The sequence below is a fragment of the Bombina bombina genome, chromosome 1, assembly GCF_027579735.1.
Source record: "Bombina bombina isolate aBomBom1 chromosome 1, aBomBom1.pri, whole genome shotgun sequence".
Taxonomy (NCBI): Eukaryota; Metazoa; Chordata; class Amphibia; order Anura; family Bombinatoridae; genus Bombina; species Bombina bombina.
In genome coordinates this window covers 11745437-11768168 of record NC_069499.1, presented here as the reverse complement: position 1 = coordinate 11768168, position 22732 = coordinate 11745437, and the positions used below count along the sequence as shown (strand labels likewise).

General features: G+C 40.2%; 1 protein-coding gene across 1 annotated transcript in view; it reads right to left on the bottom strand.

Moving 5' to 3' along the window:
* Positions 1 to 18269, bottom strand: part of MLH3 (mutL homolog 3) — a 139426-nt gene extending 121157 nt beyond the window's left edge. The window contains exons 1-2 of the mRNA XM_053697026.1: positions 15334 to 18269; positions 4588 to 4667 (exon numbers count right to left, since the gene is read on the bottom strand). Of these exons, the coding sequence (XP_053553001.1) occupies positions 4588 to 4667; positions 15334 to 18184 (2931 nt within the window). The 5' untranslated portion in view covers positions 18185 to 18269. The remainder of the gene's footprint in view (positions 1 to 4587; positions 4668 to 15333) is intronic.
* Positions 18270 to 22732: the final 4463 nt, after the last annotated feature.

The following is a 22732-nucleotide window of genomic DNA, read 5'->3' as shown; positions in this document are numbered from 1 at the left end:
AGTCTACAAACAGTAATGCAGAGGTTAATTGTATTTCAGGATGCAGTTAGTAGAGAGAGTTCACGGTTAAATGCAAGCAGCTTCACTATACAAATCTTACACTTGTAGTATGTTTAAGAGTACTTCAGAAGAGAGTTGCACAGTGTGTTTATGAAAGTTTATACAGCACCTGTCCAGAAGTCGCTGAATGAGATTTCCCCTTTAAGCAAACTGCAGCTGCTGTGAGTGCGATGAGTGCATCACAGAGATCCGGTCCCAATGAGCGTGGTGAGCAGTGTGAACGCTGTGGTCCCTGCGTTTCCTGTTTGCTGAGTGGCGTGTCACGCCAGGTTGTTAGGAATACTCACAAGCAGACCCTGGATGGGGGAGGTGTGAGTGAAGTCCTACTGCAGATATGTAATGTCAGCTCCGGCTGAAGTAGAGGTATGCTGATAGAAAAGGAAATAAATACACAGTTTAAATCCTGTTATGCTGTAGAAAAGGTAAGGACTGGAACTGTAGCTATTACACTTCAATAAACCAGCAAAGGACCATGGGAGGAAGCAGGTTTATATTGGGTTCAGGTAGGAAGTTAACAAGATGTAAAGGTGGTATATAGTATTTGCTTGACACAATTAAGGTGGAATAGGAGGATCATGACACCATTAGTAATAGGTTGAAGAAGACCCACAGGAAGACGTTGAGGAGTCTTATTCTGTGCACAAACTGAGCAGGAGGCAACATACGCAGCAACATCAGAACGAAGACCTGGCCACCAGAATTGTTGAGTGACAGACCAAATCATTTGGTTCTTGCCTGGGTGACCTGCGGCTTTAGGATAGGTTTCTCAGGAGGTGCATTGGTTTGTGCAGCCAGGATCTCCTCCCCCAAGGGAGAAGTCAAATTAGTATGTATGGTAGCCAAAATATGGTCAGGAGGTATAACTGGAGTAGGTACAGACTCCTCCTAGGACAGAGGCGAAAATTGTCGAGAGAGGGCATCAGCCCTTACATTCTTACTACCAGGCAGGTAGGAAACCACAAAATTAAACAGAGAAAAAAATAGCGCACATCTGGCCTGTCGGGGCGACAAATGTTTTGCTTCAGATAGATAAGTTAAATTCTTGTGGTCAGTAAGAATGAGCACTGGTACGCTAGTACCCTCGAGAAGATGCCTCCATTCCTTGAGTGTCAAAATTATGGCCAGTAATTCCCTGTTGCCAATTTCATAATTGCACTCCGCTGGAGACAATTTCTTAGAGAAGAAACCGCACGGATGCAAGGAACCGTCAGACGTAGGACATTGAGACAAGAGGGCACCTACTCCAATCTCAGATGCATCGACCTCAAGAATGAAAGGCAGGACAGGGTTAGGATGAGCCAGAACTGGAGCAGCAGCAAAGGCAGTCTTAAGACCTTAATGGCAGTAGGTGACCAATGGAGTGGATCATTCTCTTTACGGGTCATGTCTGTGATAGGTTTGACCAAGGAAGAAAAGTTTTTAATACATTTTCTATAGCAATTGGCGAACCCCAAAAAACGTTGAATAGACCGAAGACCAACTGGGCGAGGCCACTGCAGAATTGCAGACAACTTTTCAGGATCCATGTAGAACCCTGCAATGGAGATAACATAACCTAGGAAGGTTAGTTGAGTCTGATGGAACTCACATCTCTCGAGTTTACAAAACAGGCCGTTCTCACGTAGTCTCTGAAGAACCTGTGTAACATCAGAACGATGAGCCTCAAGTGTGGGTGAGTGTATGAGGATGTCGTCTAAATACACCACAACACACTGTTGCAACATATCTTGTAGGACATCATTAATAAATTCCTGGAAAACAGCAGGAACATTACATAGGCGAAAGGGCATTACAAGATACTCATAATGCCTGCTCCTGGTGTTAAATGCTGTTTTCCATTCATGGCCCTCCTTGATCCTAACGAGATTGTACGCTCCTCTCAAATCAAGTTTAGAAAAAAAAACGGAGCTCCCTTGAGGCGGTCAAAGAGTTCCGTAATGAGCGGAATAGGGTAAGCATTCTTAATGGTAAGACTATTAAGACCCCTATAATCGATGCATGGTCTTAACTCGCTCCCCTTTTCTTCACAAAGAAGAAGCCAGTCCCTGCAGAGCAGGATTTGCGGATGATCCCCCGCGACAGAGCATCGGCAACATACTCCTCCATAGCACAATTTTCTGCAACAGACAGAGGGTAAACCCGGCCCGAGGAGGAATGGCTATGGGTTGCAGGTCTATGGCACAATCGTAAGACCTGTGAGGAGGCAACGTACCGGCACGCACCTTGTCAAAACCATCTAGGAACTCTCAGTACTCCTCTGGCAATTGAGATACCGAAGAAGTGCACAAGACTTTAATTGGTTTCCGAAGACAAGTGGAAATAAATTTCGGACCTGCGCCAGTCGAGACTGGGATTGTGCTTTTGGAGCCAGGGATAACCCAGAACAACCGGAAAATGCAGAGAATTTGTCACCTGGAACTGGAGGGTTTCAAAATGGAGAGCCCCAACAGCCATGGATAACGGAGCGGTTTCGTGAGTAACGAGTGCGGGCTGAAGGAGCCTGCCATCAATGCCCTCAATAGCAAGCGGAACGGACTGAGGCAAAACAGGAATAGAGTGCTTTGATACAAAAGCACTGTCAATGAAATAGACCGCAGCACCGGAGTCAACAAGAGCCTGGGTGACTATGGAGGAGTCCACCCAGGAAAGGACAACCGTGACCAAAGGTTTCTCCTTTAGCGGTTCCGGGGACGAGGATAAACCACCCAAGGTCTGCCCCCGACAGGACCTTAGATGTGAGTGTTTCACGGCAGGACAAGACTTTAAAAGGTGGCCCTGTAACCCACAATAGAGGCAGAGCCCCTCCCTGCTCCTAAAGGCCCTCTCCGCCGCAGAGAGACGCGTGAATCCCAACTGCATCGGCTCAGCAGTACCTGTTGACTCGGGACCAGGAGGCATGGGAGGAAAGGGAGGCATGGGTGAGAACGAACACATAGGAGATAACGGAACAGAAGGCTTCCGCAAGCGCTCCTTGAAAGAGGGCCTCTCTCTGAGTCTGATGTCTGATGTCAATTAGGATAAAAAAAAAAAAATTAAAAAATTAAAAAAAAAGACACCAATGCCTCGAGATCCTCTAGTAAATCTCTGGCAGCAACTTCATCTTTAATCGCATCAGAGAGACCATGAAAGAAGGCGGCAACAAGGGCTTCATTGTTCCAACCTACCTCTGTGGCAAGTGTACGGAACTCAATGGCATACTGAGCAACAGATCTTGTACCTTGCTGAATGGACATGAGTCGTTTAGCAGCAGAGGAGGAGCGAGCCGGAACATCAAATACCCTTCGAAAGGAGACCACAAATTCAGGATAACTTGAAATCACAGGTTTATTAGTCTCCCAAAAGGGATTAGCCCAGGCAAGAGCTGTGTCAGAGAGTAACGAGATGAGAAATCCCACCTTAGCTCTGTCAGAGGGAAACGCCTGAGGTAAAATCTCAAAGAAAATCCCCACCTAGTTCAAAAACCCTCTGCACTGAATAGGATCGCCTCCATATTACTGACGTAGAGGTGCAGAACCGGACATACTCCTGGTAGGACTAGGTGCAGCAGCGGAAACAGGAGCAGCCATAACTTGCGGGACACTTTGGTCCAAATGTGCAGTGCGAGTCAGCAGGGTTTGCAGAGCTAGTGCAAATTGATCCAAGCGGTGATCCTGTTCATCCATCCTGGAAATTACACAGTAGGTAAAGATGGATGATTAGCACCATCAGGATTCATGGCCCTTGCGTAATGTCAGGGTGCCAGGAATCAGACTGAGACGAGAAGAGCAAAAATAAATCATACCTTTATTAATAACAAAAAATAATAAAAAGTCCACAAATCAAATAACAAGCCAGGAGTCAAAACCAGAGCTGGCAGTCAGGCGAGCCGAGTCAGGAGCCAAAGCGAGTAGTCAGACGAGCCGGAATCAGGAACAAGGAGAACAGCAAAGTCAGGAACAAGCCAGGGATCAGGAACCAGAAGGGACGTCAGACAGCCAGGTAATACACTGGAACTCACAAACAGGTCTGAGACAACGCAAGGGCAAAGCATACTGAACAGAGGCCCTTTAAATAATAAGTGATGACATCACAATTCTGAGACTGCCACCTGTCTGACACGTATGATGTAAACCAGTCTGGCCATAAAAGGGTGTGCAGGAAGTGAGCAGCATCACACACTATGCACCAGAGTCAGCAAGAGAGATTAGTAAAATGGCTGCCAGCAGCACATAGCAAACAAAACAGGGAAAAAACCCTGACACAGACATATGCACTTACCATAGGGTCACACACATAAACTTACCACAGGGTTACACACGGTCAGACATATACACTTACTACAGGGTTACACACGGTCAGACATATACACTTACTACAGGGTTTCACACGGTCAGACATATGCACTTACCACAGGGTTACACACAGTCAGATTTATGTACTTACCACAGGGTTACACACGGTCAACTGTATGTACTTACCACAGGGTTACACACGGTCAGATTTATGTACTTACCACAGGGTTAAACACGGTCAGACATATGCACTTACCATAGGGTGACGTGAGAACACTGGGTTCTCCCACTTTGAGTACATGGACTGCAGTAAATCTCTCTCTGAGTTCTCATTATCTGCAACAAGACAGATAAAGTAATTGATGAGACTCTCTCTCTCCATATGAAGTGAGTATCCCTTGCTGCTGGATAATGAAGTTTTGTCAAGCGAAGCTATTTAGGTTTCCTGCTGCCCCATACCCCTAATGATAAATCATATTTGTCTCATTTATGTTTCTCACAAACAAGTAACTAACTTCTTCCTACCAGTAATAAACAAACAGGGCACTGATTTAACCCCCATTCTGCCACTAACACCCTACCTGCAGTCCTCCAATGATTCCTGACATCTAGGGAGAGGGTGCCTTGTCCCAGTTAATATGCTGCACACTTCCTTAACCTGAGAAATGCATGTTACAGTGCTTATAATGCCTATCACGTGAGACCCCTGACTCCCCTCCTCCAGTCTTCAGGTGCTGTGTGAACGTAGCATGCGGCAGCTTATCAATGAAAACATGAAGGATTCCCGATCACTATATGTAGACATTAGGCTGGTGGCTTTTTGCTTATGGATAAAAGGCCTATACTACGTGCCACCCAGGGGATCAAAATCTGTCACTCCAGGCATCGTCCTATTGTATCTATCTAGAAACTGGTCCATGGCTTTGTAGCCTTTAGAGTGGAGTAGAGAATATGTGCTATGGATCCCAGAAGTGAAGGTTACTGAACGGGGGAATAAGGACCTCAGTACAAAAACAAGATTTATACTAACCAACAATTTAGTGATGTCACACAAAGCTAAGGGATTATTGCACACCTGGATAAGGGGTAACCTCCTGAAGTCAGCTGTTCCTCTACTGACCTCACCCATATAGTAGTGGAAGATAATATAGAAGAAGAGGAAAGAGCTGAGCTACAGAAATAAGAAATAGAACCATTATTAGGGAAATATCTGATGGGTGATCATGGCCTGTTTACTGTAAGTCTGATCAGAGTTATAATGTGTTAGAACATTTATTGCGCTATTGCCTGCAAATAGGTTAATATCATAGTTAACAGTCTAGTCAAAATTACACTTTCATGATTCAGATAGGGCAATTTTAAACAACTTTCCATTTTACTTTAGTAATCAAATTGTCTTGGTTCTTTTGGTATTCTTTGTTGAAAGCTAAACCTAGATAGGCTCATATGCTAATTTATAAGCCTTTGAAGGTTGTCTCTTATATCAGTACATTTTGACAGTTTTCACAGCTAGACAGTGCTAGTTCATGTGTGCCATATAGATAACATTGTGCTCAATTCTGTGGAGTTGCCTAGGAGTCAGCATGTACTGGCTAAATTGCAAGTCTGTCAAAAGAACTGAGATAAGGGGCAGCCTGCAGAGGCTTAGATACAAGGTAATCACACAGGTAAAAAGTATATTAATATAACTGAGATAAGGGGCAGTCTGCAGAGGCTTAGATACAGGGTTATCACACAGGTAAAAAGTATATTAATATAACTGAGATAGGGGGCAATCTGCAGAGGCTTAGATACAAGGTAATCACACAGGTAAAAAGTATATTAATATAACTGAGATAAGGGGCAATCTGCAGAGGTTTAGATACAGGGAAATCACAGAGGTAAAAAGTATATTAATATAACTGAGATAAGGGGCAATCTGCAGAGGCTTAGATACAAGGTAATCACACAGGTAAAAAGTATATTAATATAACTGAAATAAGGGGCAATCTGCAGAGGCTTAGATACAAGGTAATCACACAGGTAAAAAATATATTAATATAACTGAGATAAGGAGCAGTCTGCAGAGGGTTAGATACAGGGAAATCACAGCGGTAAAAAGTATATTAATATAACAGTGTTGGTTATGTAAAACTGGGGAATGAGTCATAAAGGGATTATCTAGCTTTTTAAACAATAACAATTCTGCAGTAGACTGTCCCTTGAAAGTAGACTCCTGAGCACCAATGCATTGCTGTGACCTACTGTAGCCAATAATAAAAGGCATATGTGCAAAGCCACCAATCACCTGCTAGCTCCCATGAGTGAATTACTGCTCTGGGTCTGCATTTTACCTAATTGTTTTATCCCTTTTGCAGACAATAGTGTAATGATAACATTCTCTAACACCTTTAAGCCAGACATGTTTAAAACTTTTACTGGACAGTCCCTGTGGGGATCCAAGAACATCTGCCAGAATCACAAGGTGCCCTATTATCGATGCAAACCTAAGTAACAAGGCTGCGGTAATCAGCAAAATCTTCTTAGAGGGTTACACCAAATAAGGAGATATCAGGACAAGCACCCAAGATATAGAGTCATCAATACTGCAGCATGGTGAGGAACCCCAGCAACACCTACTCTAACATCACTACAAACCTTATTTATAGCAGAACAACACTGCCACTCAATACAGAGAAACCATGGTTCAATTCATAGATCTTAAAGTTCTTGCAGCATTGTCCAATAGAAGTTTGTCAGCGGAACTGGCAGCAGCAGCCAAGCTGGCGGATATGTATGTGACCAACAGGCACCAGCTGAGAAGACTAACGCAAGGGAGTTACGTAACTACTACTATATCGCACCCATGTCTAGTCCTTTAAGATACTTCCTGGTTACCATATATTATGCTTAGCATACACATTTTATAGTGGCATGAGAGGACCTATCCCAGCTCATGTGTTTCTAGACTCTGAAGTTGGCAGAGACTACAAAGAGAGTGGATTTATGGATGGACTCCTTGGTAATATACTTTAAAAATATGACATGAGTATGTGGAGTCTTTTACCAGAAGCCAGACTAAAGCAGCCCACTAAAGACAAAGGGCCCAATGTTGTAAGCATTTTAGCAACAGCACTAAGTTATAAAGGGACCCACAATGTGATCAAGATTGATGGTGAAATGTCCTAAAGGTATGAAATCAGTGTATAGAAAGCATTCTGACCAAGAGGTGTTTTACTAAACTTTACTGTGGGGGAAGGGTGATGGTTCTCTGCCCCTGGTAAAAATCGCCACCTGAAGCAATGGTGTAATATAAAATGATGCCTTTTAGACAGTATAGAATGACAAGACAATTTACATGTGCAAACAAACTCATGTTCATTCGGAGTGACTGACAGGCACTGGTCACGTGCAAGGTCCTGCAAGTGCTTGTGCAACATCACAGATGGGCAGCAGACATACAGGTGTCTTATTTGTTTGCCACAAAGCCCAAGTTGGGAACCTTGTGCTCCCACGGCTTTGTACATGTGGCTCTTTCTGTTCAAGGATTATGGCATTTCAATTATATTCTCTCAAAACTAACTTATTTTCTTTCCTCCAGCTACATTTTATTCACAACTGCACAGCAACACACTCCGTAATGCAATTTATTTCCTTGGCTACCCCTTCCATCACTTTTTGATGATTCCTATGCCATATTAAAAATTCATAGTAAAAGATCTGCATAGCTGATTCAGAGTTGAAAACTACTATGCAAATATCAGATTTTTACATTGTTTTTGCAAACACAAAAGATACATTTTTCATTGTTTTTCTGGCTTCTTAAATCTAGTCAAAAGTATTTCATTAAAAAAAAACATATTTCAGGGGGGGCGGAGCTAACTGTTAGAGTGAATAGCAGCAAGGAGACAGAGCTCTACAAAAAAAAAGTATATAAAAACCTTTTATAGACGACGAAAAACAATTGTAAATAGGAGAAATTGGTGGCAGCTACACTTACTACCAGGCTGGATGATCCGGTAGCGATATTTGTGGGAAAAAAAAGTGCTACGAAAACTCCTGGTACTGCAAGGCGGATACAGCCTTAGGAAAGACAACGGCTGTGGCCTACACCGGAACTCGAAAGTGGGCCTAGACTCTGCAAAACCTCAGGATAACACCCAGCACTACCCGTAGCACAACAGGCTACAAGGGGTAAGCACAGCAAAACACCAGATTGCAGGGAATATAATGAATTCACAGAGGCAGGCCAGGATCTCCACTTAAGCAGAACATTCACTACTTGCAAATCTAGGCAGCCTAAAGGAGGCAGTAAGCTTAGTGTCACTTGAGGCCCAGCATTAATCCCCTTCTGTTAGGCAGATTTAGAGGAAGTAATATTGCATGAAAGCAGGGGGAAGCTAAACAAGCAGAAAGGAATCAGTCATATATAGCATTATCTGTGCTCACACACAGGAGAGATTTGGAGAGGCGGGAAAAGCGGCATCTTTAATACCAATAGACACAAAAGCCTTTGAAAGGATTGTAGAAACTGTACCTCATTGAAATTTATCTGTTGGAAAAGAAATAAGTGATTGATACATAACCTACAGTTTCTAAGAGAATATGATCTGCTAGATTAGCAGCCCCCCAGGGTTGTCCTTTTGGAAAATAAATACTGTTCCCCCTGCCCCGCTACTGAAACAATAAGAGACAGAGGTGGGAAGTTAGGAGAAGAGACATTGGAAAAGGACCACTAGCTCTTAGTAGCTGTCCCGACTTCAAGTAAATAAGCACAGCAGACAATACTCCTCACTAAAAGCATAAGTGAGGTCAAAGTCACCATGGTACAATATAGTATGTTCTAAAAGGTGGCAGCATAGGATTAGCGGCAACAAGATGTAAAATCTGAACCTGATGTAACCTTCCAATATAACCCATCCTGACTACTTAATGCATTAACAAGAAAAATTTGAGGACTCCCCTAGGCAACGTGAGCAGATCTCCTCCTCCAATACTATCCCAACTATTGGGTCTATCAATATCTTCAATATGAAGAATAAATCACAATCAGTAAAGGACTGCCTTTTTCAAGAAGAGCTTAAAACAGTGTTAGCTGAGCTGAAACAAGATATACTAGAGATAGGAGGGCGCACCACTGAGATCGAGGAAAAGCTGGATGACATAGTGGAGGAGATCCCCAATAACCATACTGCCATCCAAGATCAATCTGCACAGATTAAGAGATTGGAGGATTAATTAGAGGATCTTGAAAATAGATCCAGAAGAGTGAATCTGCGCATCAGAAACCTGCCAGAAAGTTACTCTAATCTACCAGACACGCTTAAGAAGATTTTCCAACTCCTATTGCCTGCCACAGACGCCTCCCTGTTTCTTATGGACAGAGCACATCTAAATCTAAATCTCTACAATCATCTCTGGCCAGAGATGTCATAGTGAAACTTCACTATTTTCATATCAAAGACCAGTTGATAAAAGCAGCAAGATCAGCATCGTCAATTACATTTGAGGGGCATCAACTGCAAATATATACCGACCTCTCACCAACCACACTTAAACGACAAAGAGAATTAAAACCCATTTTATCCATTCTTACCAACGCACAGATCAAGTATAGGTGGAACTTTCCTTTTAAGCTCGTGTTTACCCACCAGAACAATACCCACTCCTATTCCACCCTGGAAGAAGGCCAGCAGATCCTCTGAAGACTACGACTACTACCGGACCAGTAAAGCCCAACCCCCCAGCCAAAGCCACAACGAAAACCATTCCAACAAGATTGGACTCAAGTTGGGAAACAGAAGAAGACTAAGAAAGACTTGAGAGATCCCACAACCATGGACTGGGAAGCTCAAACGCTAGAAGCTGAAGCACAGATACTCTTAATTGCCTCTCTGAGGCTAGATATAAATGTTATCACTACTGTTATAGTAATATCTATAGTTAGTTAGATATGTTTTGATGTTACATTGAATTCCTTCTAGGGAAAATTGACAGTTAGTTACATGTTAAGGGCCATAATCTCACCTCAACAAATGCTATACCTTCTTTTTATGTTAAATGGTAAGGATCATAACTGCACCTTACTAACCTTATACCTTCTTTCTAGGCCATGGGTTGATTGCCTGTGGGAGACCTCTATCACAGTTTCTAATCCCCCCCCCCTCCCCTTACTAAACTCCTACCCTCACTATTCCTACCTTCTTTGGTTACTAAGTTAGTAGCAAATGGTATATTGCTGCTATCCGACTGCTCACATACCTGTTTACTATGGTTAAATTGTTTTTATATATGTTTATTATATGGAATATTGTCAAATTGTATCTCAATTACAATAGAAACATTGTGTTTTTGCTCTACAACCCATCTCACCCGATTACTCCAGGAAAAACAGAGAGAAAGGTATCTTTACACTCATTCCCTGAGCCTTATGCCCGGGTCCTATACTACAACACTAATTACTTTCCATTGCAGGCCCTAGCGAGAGTTCGATCTGAGCCTTTGATTCCCGCAGAAGGTATGAAACTATCTAGATTTATCAAAAATGTATTAGCAAAACAAACCTTACGAATAAATTATGTCACCAATTAAAATAATTTCTCCACTCTAACATTAAGAGGAAAAAGGCACTATCAGAGTACAAGTCACTAAACGCATAAATCATAATGTTACAGGAAACACACTTTACCAAGGCCAGTACCCCCAAATATTGAGACAAATCATATCCACAACAATTTCATGCCATTAGCCCTAAAAAAAACAGGGGTATCTCCATCCTTTTTCATGCATCCCTTAACTTTAAGGAAGAGGAAGTAATTACTGATACTGAGGGTAGGTACTTAATAGTCAGGACTTAATCACAATACTCCAATAATCCTAGGCAACGTGTACGCTCTGAATGAGAACCAATCCTCTTTCATGTCTTAAGTAAGTAAGCAACTAACATTATGGAAAAAATATAAATGATTATAGGGGGCGATTTCAACTTGACTCTTAACAATTAAGTTGAAAAGGCTAGAAATGCAGCACACCAGTTCACAATCAAAACATCCTAGGTGACTTCCTTCTTGACCACAATCTGATTGATAAATGGAGAACGACCAACAAACACACACGTGATTATACCTTTTATTCACCAGTACATAAATCCTATTCTAGGATTGATTACATCCTTATAAGCCAAATCCTAATCCCATTATTAACTACAGCAAACATTCATACTTGTACTTGGTCTGATCACGCATTAGTGGAAGCGACCTTAAACGGTTTCACTAACCATAATGGAACACGAAATTGGGTCCTCAACCCCAAGCTACTTGGGATTCAGTTGATTGTCCAAAACATTCATAAAAATATAACCCAGTTTCTAGAAACCAACACAGGTACCACTACTAACCCACTATTCACATGGGGAGCCTTAAAGGCCTCAATCAGAGGAAATCTTATAGATGAGTCATCCAAACTCAATAAAGCTCACAGACATAGACTAGAGACACTAAAGAGAGGGATTAAAAATTTGAGACATAGCAAAATTGACCACCCGCGTAGGAAGAAAGCCCAACTATTAAAACAAAAAAGCAAAAGAGTTAGATAACCTACTGACGGAAGATGCTACCAGAGCAATTAAATTACTGGACACCCATTATTTTGTACATTCAAACAAGCCAGATAGAATGTTGGGAAATAAATTAAAAAAGAAATTACGAGGGCTACGGCGGTACCCCAACTTCAAGCTAAAAATGGGAGCACAACCAATAATCCTTTAGAAAAAGCAAATCAGTTTGCGGATTTTTATTCTGAATAGTATAATTTGCCCAGTCACTCTGGTAAAACAGATAGGAAACATGCCTTAAACAAGTTTCTAGAGAATAGTAAGCTTCCCTCCATAATGAATGCAGACACCCAAGCTCTAAATGCACCAATTACCTTAGCTGAAGTATTATTAGCAATCAAAGAGTTAAAACCCAACAAGGCACCAGGACCGGATGGGTATACAGGTGCTTTAAAAAATGTTATAGCCCCATAATTAGTGACAATCTTCAACTCCATTATGCAAGACAGTACAATCCCTAACAAGATGCTGCTGGCGAGAATCTCAGTAATCCCTAAGCCAGAAAAGAACAAACAACACTGCAAGAACTACAGGCCCATATATTTAATAAACTAAGATATCAAATTATTTACAAAAATATTAGCTAATAGATTAAAGGAGCCCCTGACTTCGCTGATACATTCGGACCAAGTAGGTTTCATTAGAGCAAGAGAAGCGCCAGATAATGTCCGAAAAGTCATTGACCTAATAAATTTTGCATCACTGGAGAAAGTGCCTTCTCTGCTTCTATCATTGGATGCGGAGAAGGCATTCGATAGAGTGGATTGGGGATATATGCATGCCATACTAGAGAAAGTGGGAGTGAAGGGAGAGTTTCTTAATGCTATTACAGCCCTATATTCTACGCCAGCAGCATACATTAGATTAGCGGGCTATCAATCCAGGAATGTAGAAGTCAGAAATGGAACAAGACAGGGATGCCCTTTATCCCCCCTGTTATTTGCCCTTTGTATTGAGCCTGAGCTGTTATGTCTGGGCATTCCCTGATCTTAACAGGAATCTCGATAGCGGAGAATCACTACAAGATGGCATTGTTTGCGGACGATGTCATTCTAACCCTGACAAAGCCCTTATTGTCATTGCCCCCCCTATATTCTACAAACTAAAATTAACGATGACAAATGTGAGGCATTGAGTATTAATATACCAGCACACACTAAGAAAATTTTGGAACTTAATTTTTCTTTCAAGAGGGCCAAAAAGACAATGAAATATTTAGGGATCAATCTCACCACTGATGTCCATTCCCTCTACCAACACAATTATAAGCCCCTCTTCTTGAGCATATGACACCTTATGTCCAAATGGTCAAAATTTAAACTATCCCTTTTGGGGCGAGTAGTGGTGTCCAAAATGACAATCCTGCCCAAGTTGCTCTATCTATTTCGATATTTGCCTATTTTGATACCACTTGTTGAACTTAATAAGTTACAGAAAGATATCCTTGCCTTTATCTGGAATAATAAAAGAGCTAGGATTAATAAGCAGATAATGACCAAACATAGGACTGGAAGGGGATTAGGCATACCACATCTTACCTCATATTATAATGCTGCAAGAATGGCGCAGACTTATTTATTGCACCATTTAACCAGTGATATACAGTGGATACACCTAGAAGCAGACATCGTGGGAATTAAAGATATAGCAAAATTACTATGGGCCCATAAAATAAATAGGCCTCATCTAGGAAGGGCCTATATCACTATTTCACATACGTTATTTATGTAGGACAAGACAACATTAAAATACCCTTTACTAAACGTTAGATCAACAGTAGCACCACTAGTAGATCTCAATACATCTATTGCCAAAACGGTGCAAAGCAAATGGAAAAATAGAGGCTTATACAGAATAGCGGACTCCCTTATTAATGGAAAGATCATGACAATTCAGTATAATGAACTAGACCCAACGGACAGGCATACTTTGTTCCACTATTTACAATTAAGATCTAAAGTGATGGAGGTTATAGGCAATTATCCACCATGTAACACTACCCTATTTGAAATTCTATGTTTGACAAAAACGAGAAGGAAAGGGTCAATTGCCAGATTATACCCCATTTTTAATATTACTGATCCTGAGGCTAAAACATATCTGATGAAAAGGTGGGAGACCTGATTTAGGTAAAGAATGGTCCATCCAGCAGTGGAATACAACACTGAGACAGGGCACTTCCTTCTCCCTTAGCTCTGCACTACAAGAGCATTTTATAAAATCATCATTCAGATAGTATCTCTACCCTACCAAGTTGTGCAGGATGGGGGGGGGGGGGAGGCACTAATGGCTGCTTTAGAGGATGTGGAAAGGAAGGCAACTATATCCATATGTGGTGGAATTGTTCCAAAATTCAGCCACTATGGCAGAATACAGCCGCCCTACTAAGTAAAGTTTTTGTCAGAGAAGTAGAACTTCTCCCTGAACATGGTCTATTGCATTTCCCAGTGGAGAGGTTTACGCTGAAACAAAATAAACTAATTGCATTAATGTGTACAGCAGTAAGGTTAGTTATAGTTTTGAAAAACAGAACCACCAAGTTTCTATTTAATAGAACAAAAAATAGAATATTTCTATAAAATGTCTAGCTCAGCAGCAGACTTACTATCCACTAGGGATCAATTTATTGCTCTTTGGGAGCCCTGGATCATGTATACAGAAGCGAGACATAGAACACGCCATAACTTATCAAATGATTAATGGACTATTCTATGATAAAAGTGGAAAAGATTCACAAGGTTCAGGAATACCTGTTATACTCCTCATTTCTAAACAGATGGTTTGAATATAATGAACACTATTGTATGAGATATTGAAATAATTGTATTATATTGTTATCTACATCTGCATTTTTGTTTTGAAATGTTATATTATTTGACATATGCTAATAAAGGCGTTTTCAACAACAAAAAAACATATTTCAGAATGCTTGGTCTACTAAAGTGCTACATAATTATGGTTTGAAGAAGTTTGACCAGAAGACAATTATGGAGCCTTTTTTCTATAAAAAGTCAAGTTAACAAGCTCAGAATTCAGCGTATTTTCAAATGCTTTTTCCTACCTCTGTTTTGCCTCGCAAGGTCTCTTTCTCTAAAAGGCCTGGGAAGGAATGGCACAATGTGGTCACCCCTAAAGGGATAATACTGGTACTGAAACCCTAAAGCAAAAAGTAAGGAGATTACTACAGGACATGTATAAAAGTTGTATTAAAGAAATATAACCTAAAATGCCTATACCTTTAGGATGGGGATTAGTAATATATATTTTGGCACACTGTCAGACAGTAACATTAAAGTTACATATAGGTCTGTTTGGATTTTTACATTTTATTAGCGTTTAAAGGCATGAGTGAAAGGCTGTTGTTAACATTTAAAGGACGGTTAGCAGAACTGTTCTTTCGGTGGTACATACCATTACCGCAGACAACATTCACTGCAGTCGTTGAGAGATCATTAATGCAGCGGGTGGTCCCCTCCTCCAGTGGAGCACTGTAGCTGCTAAGGCCTGTGGCCTTGTTAATAAAAACGTTCCTCCCAAGTGACTCTTCATAACACTGACACCAGTTTTGAGATGCAAAACCACTTGCTTGAAGAGTACTATTGGGATCCAGATAATTTTCTGAACCTCTGACAAAAGTATCAAGTGCATCAGAAGTAATTTTACTTTCTTGTGTCTCCCAGTCATGTACAGTTGTTAATGTATGCTGAACACAATCTGTCTGTTCCTCTGATTTTCCATGGGGACTAGAGGCATTAACACTCTTCACAACAGCAGAGATTTGTTCTGTACTTGGTATGGCAATCCCTAACGAAATCTCACTGGTTGCTCTTAAGTTTCTTAATGCTTCAGTATTTATATCTTCTAGATATGAAGACTCTAGTGTATTCCTCATCTGACACAGCTTTGAGGCCAATGAGTTACCATTGCTCTGATTACTTGATGGATTTAGCATCTGATTAGCATGTTCTGACTGAGTAGAATGACTTTGCTGACTAAGGTTAAAATGTATCTGCTTAACATTTGTTAATATAGTATCTGCTAGTTCCTGAGGTTCTCTTGCAGGATGAGCATTTGTTTCTGTCTTTTCACTGGGAGGATGAATTTTCAAGTTGCCATTGTGAACCTTATCCAAAGAGCTTGAATGTGCTGCTAAAGATTGTGTTTTTCCATACTGTCTCTTAAATCTTTCCAAGGATCCCAGCTGACCAAATAAATGCAAAGTTCTGGATGCCCTGCTTTTAGAAGTCTGCTTTGTATCTCTGTGTTTGATGCCAGGTGTGTATGTATGTGTCAATACATCCATGTTTCTTGTATTTAATGTGGGAAATTTAGCATCTACTGACTTTCTATTGTTTGGAAAAAGTTTACTTAAGTTTCCTGATTGGTTACTCTTCCCAGAAATGTTGTTTTCTAGTATTTCAAGTGAACATACAGGACCAGGTCTGCAAAACATTTTAAACTGTTTATTTGTTCCCTCAGGTGATGGTAGCTTGGAAACAGTCTGGCTTACTTCAAATTTAGTAGATTCGTTAGAAATGTCTTTTGACCAAAAATAATTCTTATTTGTGTCATGTGTTACTTGTGAGATGACCTCATTCACAACTGGACACAGTATATTAGATAGAGTTTTGTCTCTTACTGTATCTACAGGAAGGCTCGTCTCCCATGTCATAAACCGAGGACTAAGCAATGTAGAACATTTTCTCTTCAGATGGTCAGAACTATTTCCACTTTGTACAGCTTCAAGTTCAGCTGAATCATGCATTACAACACTGCAGTGACCTTCAAAGGAACCTGGACATACCATATCTTCCGAGTTATCTTTATTAACACATGTAGAGGATCCTGTATCTTCTGTATTTGTCTTAGGGATGCTGCTATTGTGTGGAGAGACTTCTAACATGTCTGACTGCGTTGTTTTGCATTCAACAAGTGCATCACTTACCCTACAGGGAGTATTTTGAAATTTGTTTGTATCATTAGGATCATTCACAGTAGGATTTGGCATTTGTATCTCATTAGTATTACTTCTGATTACATATTTTGACTTAAGATTTGACATTGCATAGTTCTCCGTTACACTGTCACAAGCCTTTTGAAAGATCTCTTGCTGGTTCTTCTCCACATTTTGAAATTCATGACATGACAGAGTTAAATTGGTTTTCTCATTAAAGTCAGTAATATCTTCCTTAGATGGCTCTAAAAACATGTTAGTTCTCTGTAAAAATGTCTTTACACCTTCTTCTACACACAGCAATACAGAGTTCCAGTCTCTAAACTCTATCAAGGTTTTTGCAGGCTCAAAGCAAATGTCATACTCATATAAATTACACAGGAGGTTAATTACAAAGACTCCATAAAGCTCGGGACCACGATTCTTCCCTGGACTAGAACTTAATTTACCGCCAACATGAGGTTTAGACCTACAAATTACACTTTCTTTCCTTAACAGAAAATTAATAAGTTTATGTAATTTTGTTTTTAAAACCAATCTTTTGTTAATATATAAAAACTGTATGGACTTATTATAGTGACTTTCACTACTGATGTATCCTTGTATAGAAAAGCCATTGAAAGAATGCTGAATTTCCAGAAGCTTCTGAGATTTGGCAAGTCCATAAATCTGACAAAAACGAGAGCACACGTCCTTGGTTTTAGGCAGCTGAAGTATCACAGAAAATGAAGCATCGTTCTTAAGAGAGAAAGAAATGGATGGATGGATGAGGGATACTGCTTCTACCCTTTGTCGGATACGTTCAATCTCTATTACGTGATCCATGCATTTCCTCCGTACTGGCAGGCTATAAAACAGGTTGAACACAGTAACAGTTGTCCCATAACATGGCCTGTTCAATTCAGCTTCATGCACATGCTGCGACTTCCCATTCTGAAACAATTTTGTGAATGTCCTTGCTGCATTCTTCTTCTTTGAAGAAATTTCTACTACGCTGCACATTTCAGCTATGCTTGCAATAGCCTCGCCTCTAAATCCATAAAATTTCAGATCTTCTAAATCCTTGAGGGAATGGCATTTGCTTGTAAAGTATCTCATTCCCACAAGTTTCATGTCCTCCTCACATAAACCATATCCATTATCCACCACCTGGATCCTGAGCGTTTCCAAATCCACTCGCACGGCAATACATGTTGCCTCAGCATCTGTGCTGTTTAGTAGAAGTTCCTCCACGCACTGCCCTACTGAACTAATGGTAAACCCAGAGCGCAAAGAGCATCGTACTTCTTCTGTCAAGATTCGGATCATTTAGGGAAAATATTAGATAAGCTAAAGATGAATACTTTTTTCTTCTTCTCCTGATATCAAGAAAGTACAAATAAATAAATCTGTTTTAGCCAGCTTTGACCCATCTTCATAATGGTAACCTAAGTGGTCATAAGAAATCGATCACAGTAATTTAATACATATGCACATTGTCACCAGTGTAATTATACAGATAAAAAACAGTAACTTGAAGAACACAGGATGTGTTCAGAATTCAGCAGTTATTCTTGTTCTAAACCAGCACTATAAACACTTATTTACAGTATGATAGTAGCATTAAATCATAGCTAACAATTCCCAAGAGACATAGGCAGCCCACAAAGGTAGGGTACACAATCACTCACAGTAACCTCTGACAATTAAAGCCACGCACATTTACCTAAGTTGCACTCATATAATCAGTCACTCACAGTTACCTCAGATGCACAGACACAAGAACACATTTACCCAAGACACACACAGTCACAGCCCGAGGATGATACACATACACACACAACTAGTTACATAAGACACAGTCACAGCCACTTAGTTACCTCAAAAACACAGACACACACATTTGCCTAAGATACACAACCACACAGTCAGAGTTGCAGTGCTCAATTATGTCACATACACAATCCACTCTCAGTTACCTCAAACACATATATATGTACCTAAGAAACACACATACATTTACTTAAAGGGATACTTAACCCAAAAATGTGGGTTCAGTATCCCTTTAAGAAACACACATACATGTACCTCAGAAACACACATACAATTACCTTAGCAACTCACATTTTTACCTTAGAAACACACAAACATTTACTTAAAGGGACAGTCAACACTCGAGGTAACATTATGCGATATTGAAAAATAAAAAACAAAGATCCGTCTGCACCATGCTCCTTCTGCCTTGCCTACTTGCTTCTTGTAGTAATCACCGTCGATAACTTCTCTAATAAGAGGTAAATATGGCAGCCGAACTCCCCCCACCTTTACGTAGCTACCTTCTTCAAATGATCAGCCAATCAGAATCCAATCCTCAGTCAGAAATTGCAAGCGCGTGCAATTTCTGACCGAGGATTGGATTCTGATTGACTGATCTTTGAAGAAGGTAGCTACATAACAGTGGGGGGAGTTCGGCTGCCATATTTACCTCGTTTTAGAGAATTTATCGACGGTGATTACTACAAGAAGCAAGTAGGCAAGGCAGAAGGGGTATGGTGCAGGCGGATCTTCGTTTTTTATTTTTCAATATCGCATAATGTTACCTCGAGTGTTAACTGTCCCTTTAAAGGGATACATAACCCCAATACTCGTATCATTTTTTCTTAGTTCTGTTTGAATGTAAGCTTACAAGCTGGCCCATTTTTGGTTCAGACCCTGGATAGCGCTTGCTGATTTGTGGCCACATTTAGCCACCAATCAGCAAGCGCTACCCAGGTGCTGAACAAAAGATGGGCTGGCTCGTAAGTTTACATTCCTGCTTTTTCAAATAAAGATACCAAAAGAAGAAAGAAAATTTGATAATAGGAGAAAATTAGAAAGTTGCTGCTCTATCTGAATCATCAAATTTGGGTTCAGTAATACATGTACCTCAGAAACACACATACATTTACTAACACACATACATTTACCATAGAAACACATACATTTACTAACACACATACATTTACCTTAGAAACATACATACATTTACTAACACACATTTACCTTAGAAACATACATACATTTACTAACACACATACATGTACCTCAGAAACATACATACATTTACCTTAGCAACTCACATATTTACCTTAGAAAAACACATACATGTACCCCAGAAACACACATTCATTTACTATCACACATACATGTACCTCAGAAATACACATACATGTACCTCAGAAACATACACACATTTACTAACACACATACATGTACCTCAGAAACATACATACATTTACTAACACACACATGTACCTCAGAAACACACATACATTTACTAACACACATACATGTACCTCAGAAACACACATACATTTACTAACACACATACATGTACCTCAGAAACACACATACATTTACTATCACACATAAATGTACCTCAGAAACACACATACATTTACTAACACACATACATGTACCTCAGAAACACACATACATTTACTAACACACATACATGTACCTCAGAAACACATATACTGTACCTCAGAAACACACATACATTTACTAACACACATACATGTACCTCAGAAACATACACACATTTACTAACACACATACATGTACCTCAGAAACACACATACATTTACTAACACACATACATGTACCTCAGAAACATGCATACATTTACTAACACACATACATGTGCCTCAGAAACACACATACATGTACCTCAGAAACACACATACATTTACTAACACACATACATGTACCTCAGAAACATACACACATTTACTAACACACATACATGTACCTCAGAAACATGCATACATTTACTAACACACATACATGTGCCTCAGAAACACACATACATTTACTAACACACATACATGTACCTCAGAAACACACAGATACATTTACTAACACACATACATGTACCTCAGAAACATACACACATTTACTAACACACATACATGTACCTCAGAAACATACATACATATAATAACACACATTTACATTAGAAATAGACATTTACCTCACACGAACACACATTTACATTAGAAATAGCCATTTACCTCACACACGCACTTTCCCAATTCCCATAATAAAATATTATAAAACTATGAGGCGCGTAATCGCCTACATGAGTAGAAATCATGCGCGTGTCCAGCAATCACGTCCTGCAATAAAGAGCTGAGCCGGGTGGAGCAGAGATAAAGGTCCGGGCTAGTGACTGACCCACGGTGACTGTTACTTTATTTATTTAAGGAATTTAATTTTATAGTCGTAGCCAGCAGAGAAGCCCTCCACATGTCGCAAAATTTGTTTAGGGAAACATTTGACTTATGGGCGGAGCTCGAGATGTACATCGCCATATTTGTTTAGGGAAGCTCATAGTGTTCTATGGGGTGTGCTTCTCCATATTTGTTTAGGGAAGCTCATAGTGTTCTATGGGGTGTGCTTCTCCATATTTGTTTATGGAAGCTCATAGTGTTTATGGGGTGTGCTTCTCCATATTTGTTTAGGGAAGCTCATAGTGTTCTATGGGGTGTGCTTCTCCATATTTGTTTAGGGAAGCTCATAGTGTTTATGGGGTGTGCTTCTCCATATTTGTTTAGGGAAGCTCATAGTGTTCTATGGGGTGTGCTTCTCCATATTTGTTTAGTTAAGCTCATAGTGTTCTATGGGGTGTGCTTCTCCATATTCGTTTAGGGAAAAATGACTTGTGGGCGGAGTTCGGGGTATCCATCCATATTTGTTAAGGGAAATATGACATGTGGGTAAAGTTCGGGATGTAAATCGCCATATTTGTTTACGGAAGCTCATAGTGTAGCATGGGATGTGCTTCTCCATATTTGTTCAGGGAAACACGACTTCTGGGCGGGGTTCGGGTTGTTCATCGCCATATTTGTTTAGGGAAACATGACATGTCTGTGTGCAGAGTTCGGGGTGTAATAATCGTCATATTTGTTTAGGGAAGCTCATAGTGTTCTTTGGGGTGTGCTTCTTCATCTTTGTATAGAGAAACACGACTTGAGAGTGTGCTTCTGTATATTTGTTAATGAAGCTTATGGTGTATATCAGGTTGTGCTTCTGTATATTTGTTTAGTGAAGCTTATGGTGTATATCAGGGTGTGCTTCTGTATATTTGTTTAGTGAAGCTTATGGTGTATATCAGGGTGTGCTTCTGTATATTTGTTTAGTGAAGCTTATGGTGTATATCAGGTTGTGCTTCTGTATATTTGTTTAGTGAAGCTTATGGTGTATATCAGGTTGTGCTTCTGTATATTTGTTTAGTGAAGCTTATGGTGTATATCAGGGTGTGCTTCTGTATATTTGTTTAGTGAAGCTTATGGTGTAAATCAGGGTGTGCTTCTGTATATTTGTTTAGTGAAGCTTATGGTGTATATCAGGGTGTGCTTCTGTATATTTGTTTAGTGAAGCTTATGGTGTATATCAGGGTGTGCTTCTGTATATTTGTTTAGTGAAGCTTATGGTGTATATCAGGGTGTGCTTCTGTATATTTGTTTAGTGAAGCTTATGGTGTATATCAGGGTGTGCTTCTGTATATTTGTTTAGTGAAGCTTATGGTGTATATCAGGGTGTGCTTCTGTATATTTGTTTAGTGAAGCTTATGGTGTATATCAGGGTGTGCTTCTGTATATTTGTTTAGTGAAGCTTATGGTGTATATCAGGTTGTGCTTCTGTATATTTGTTTAGTGAAGCTTATGGTGTATATCAGGTTGTGCTTCTGTATATTTGTTTAGTGAAGCTTATGGTGTATATCAGGTTGTGCTTCTGTATATTTGTTTAGTGAAGCTTATGGTGTATATCAGGTTGTGCTTCTGTATATTTGTTTAGTGAAGCTTATGGTGTATATCAGGGTGTGCTTCTGTATAC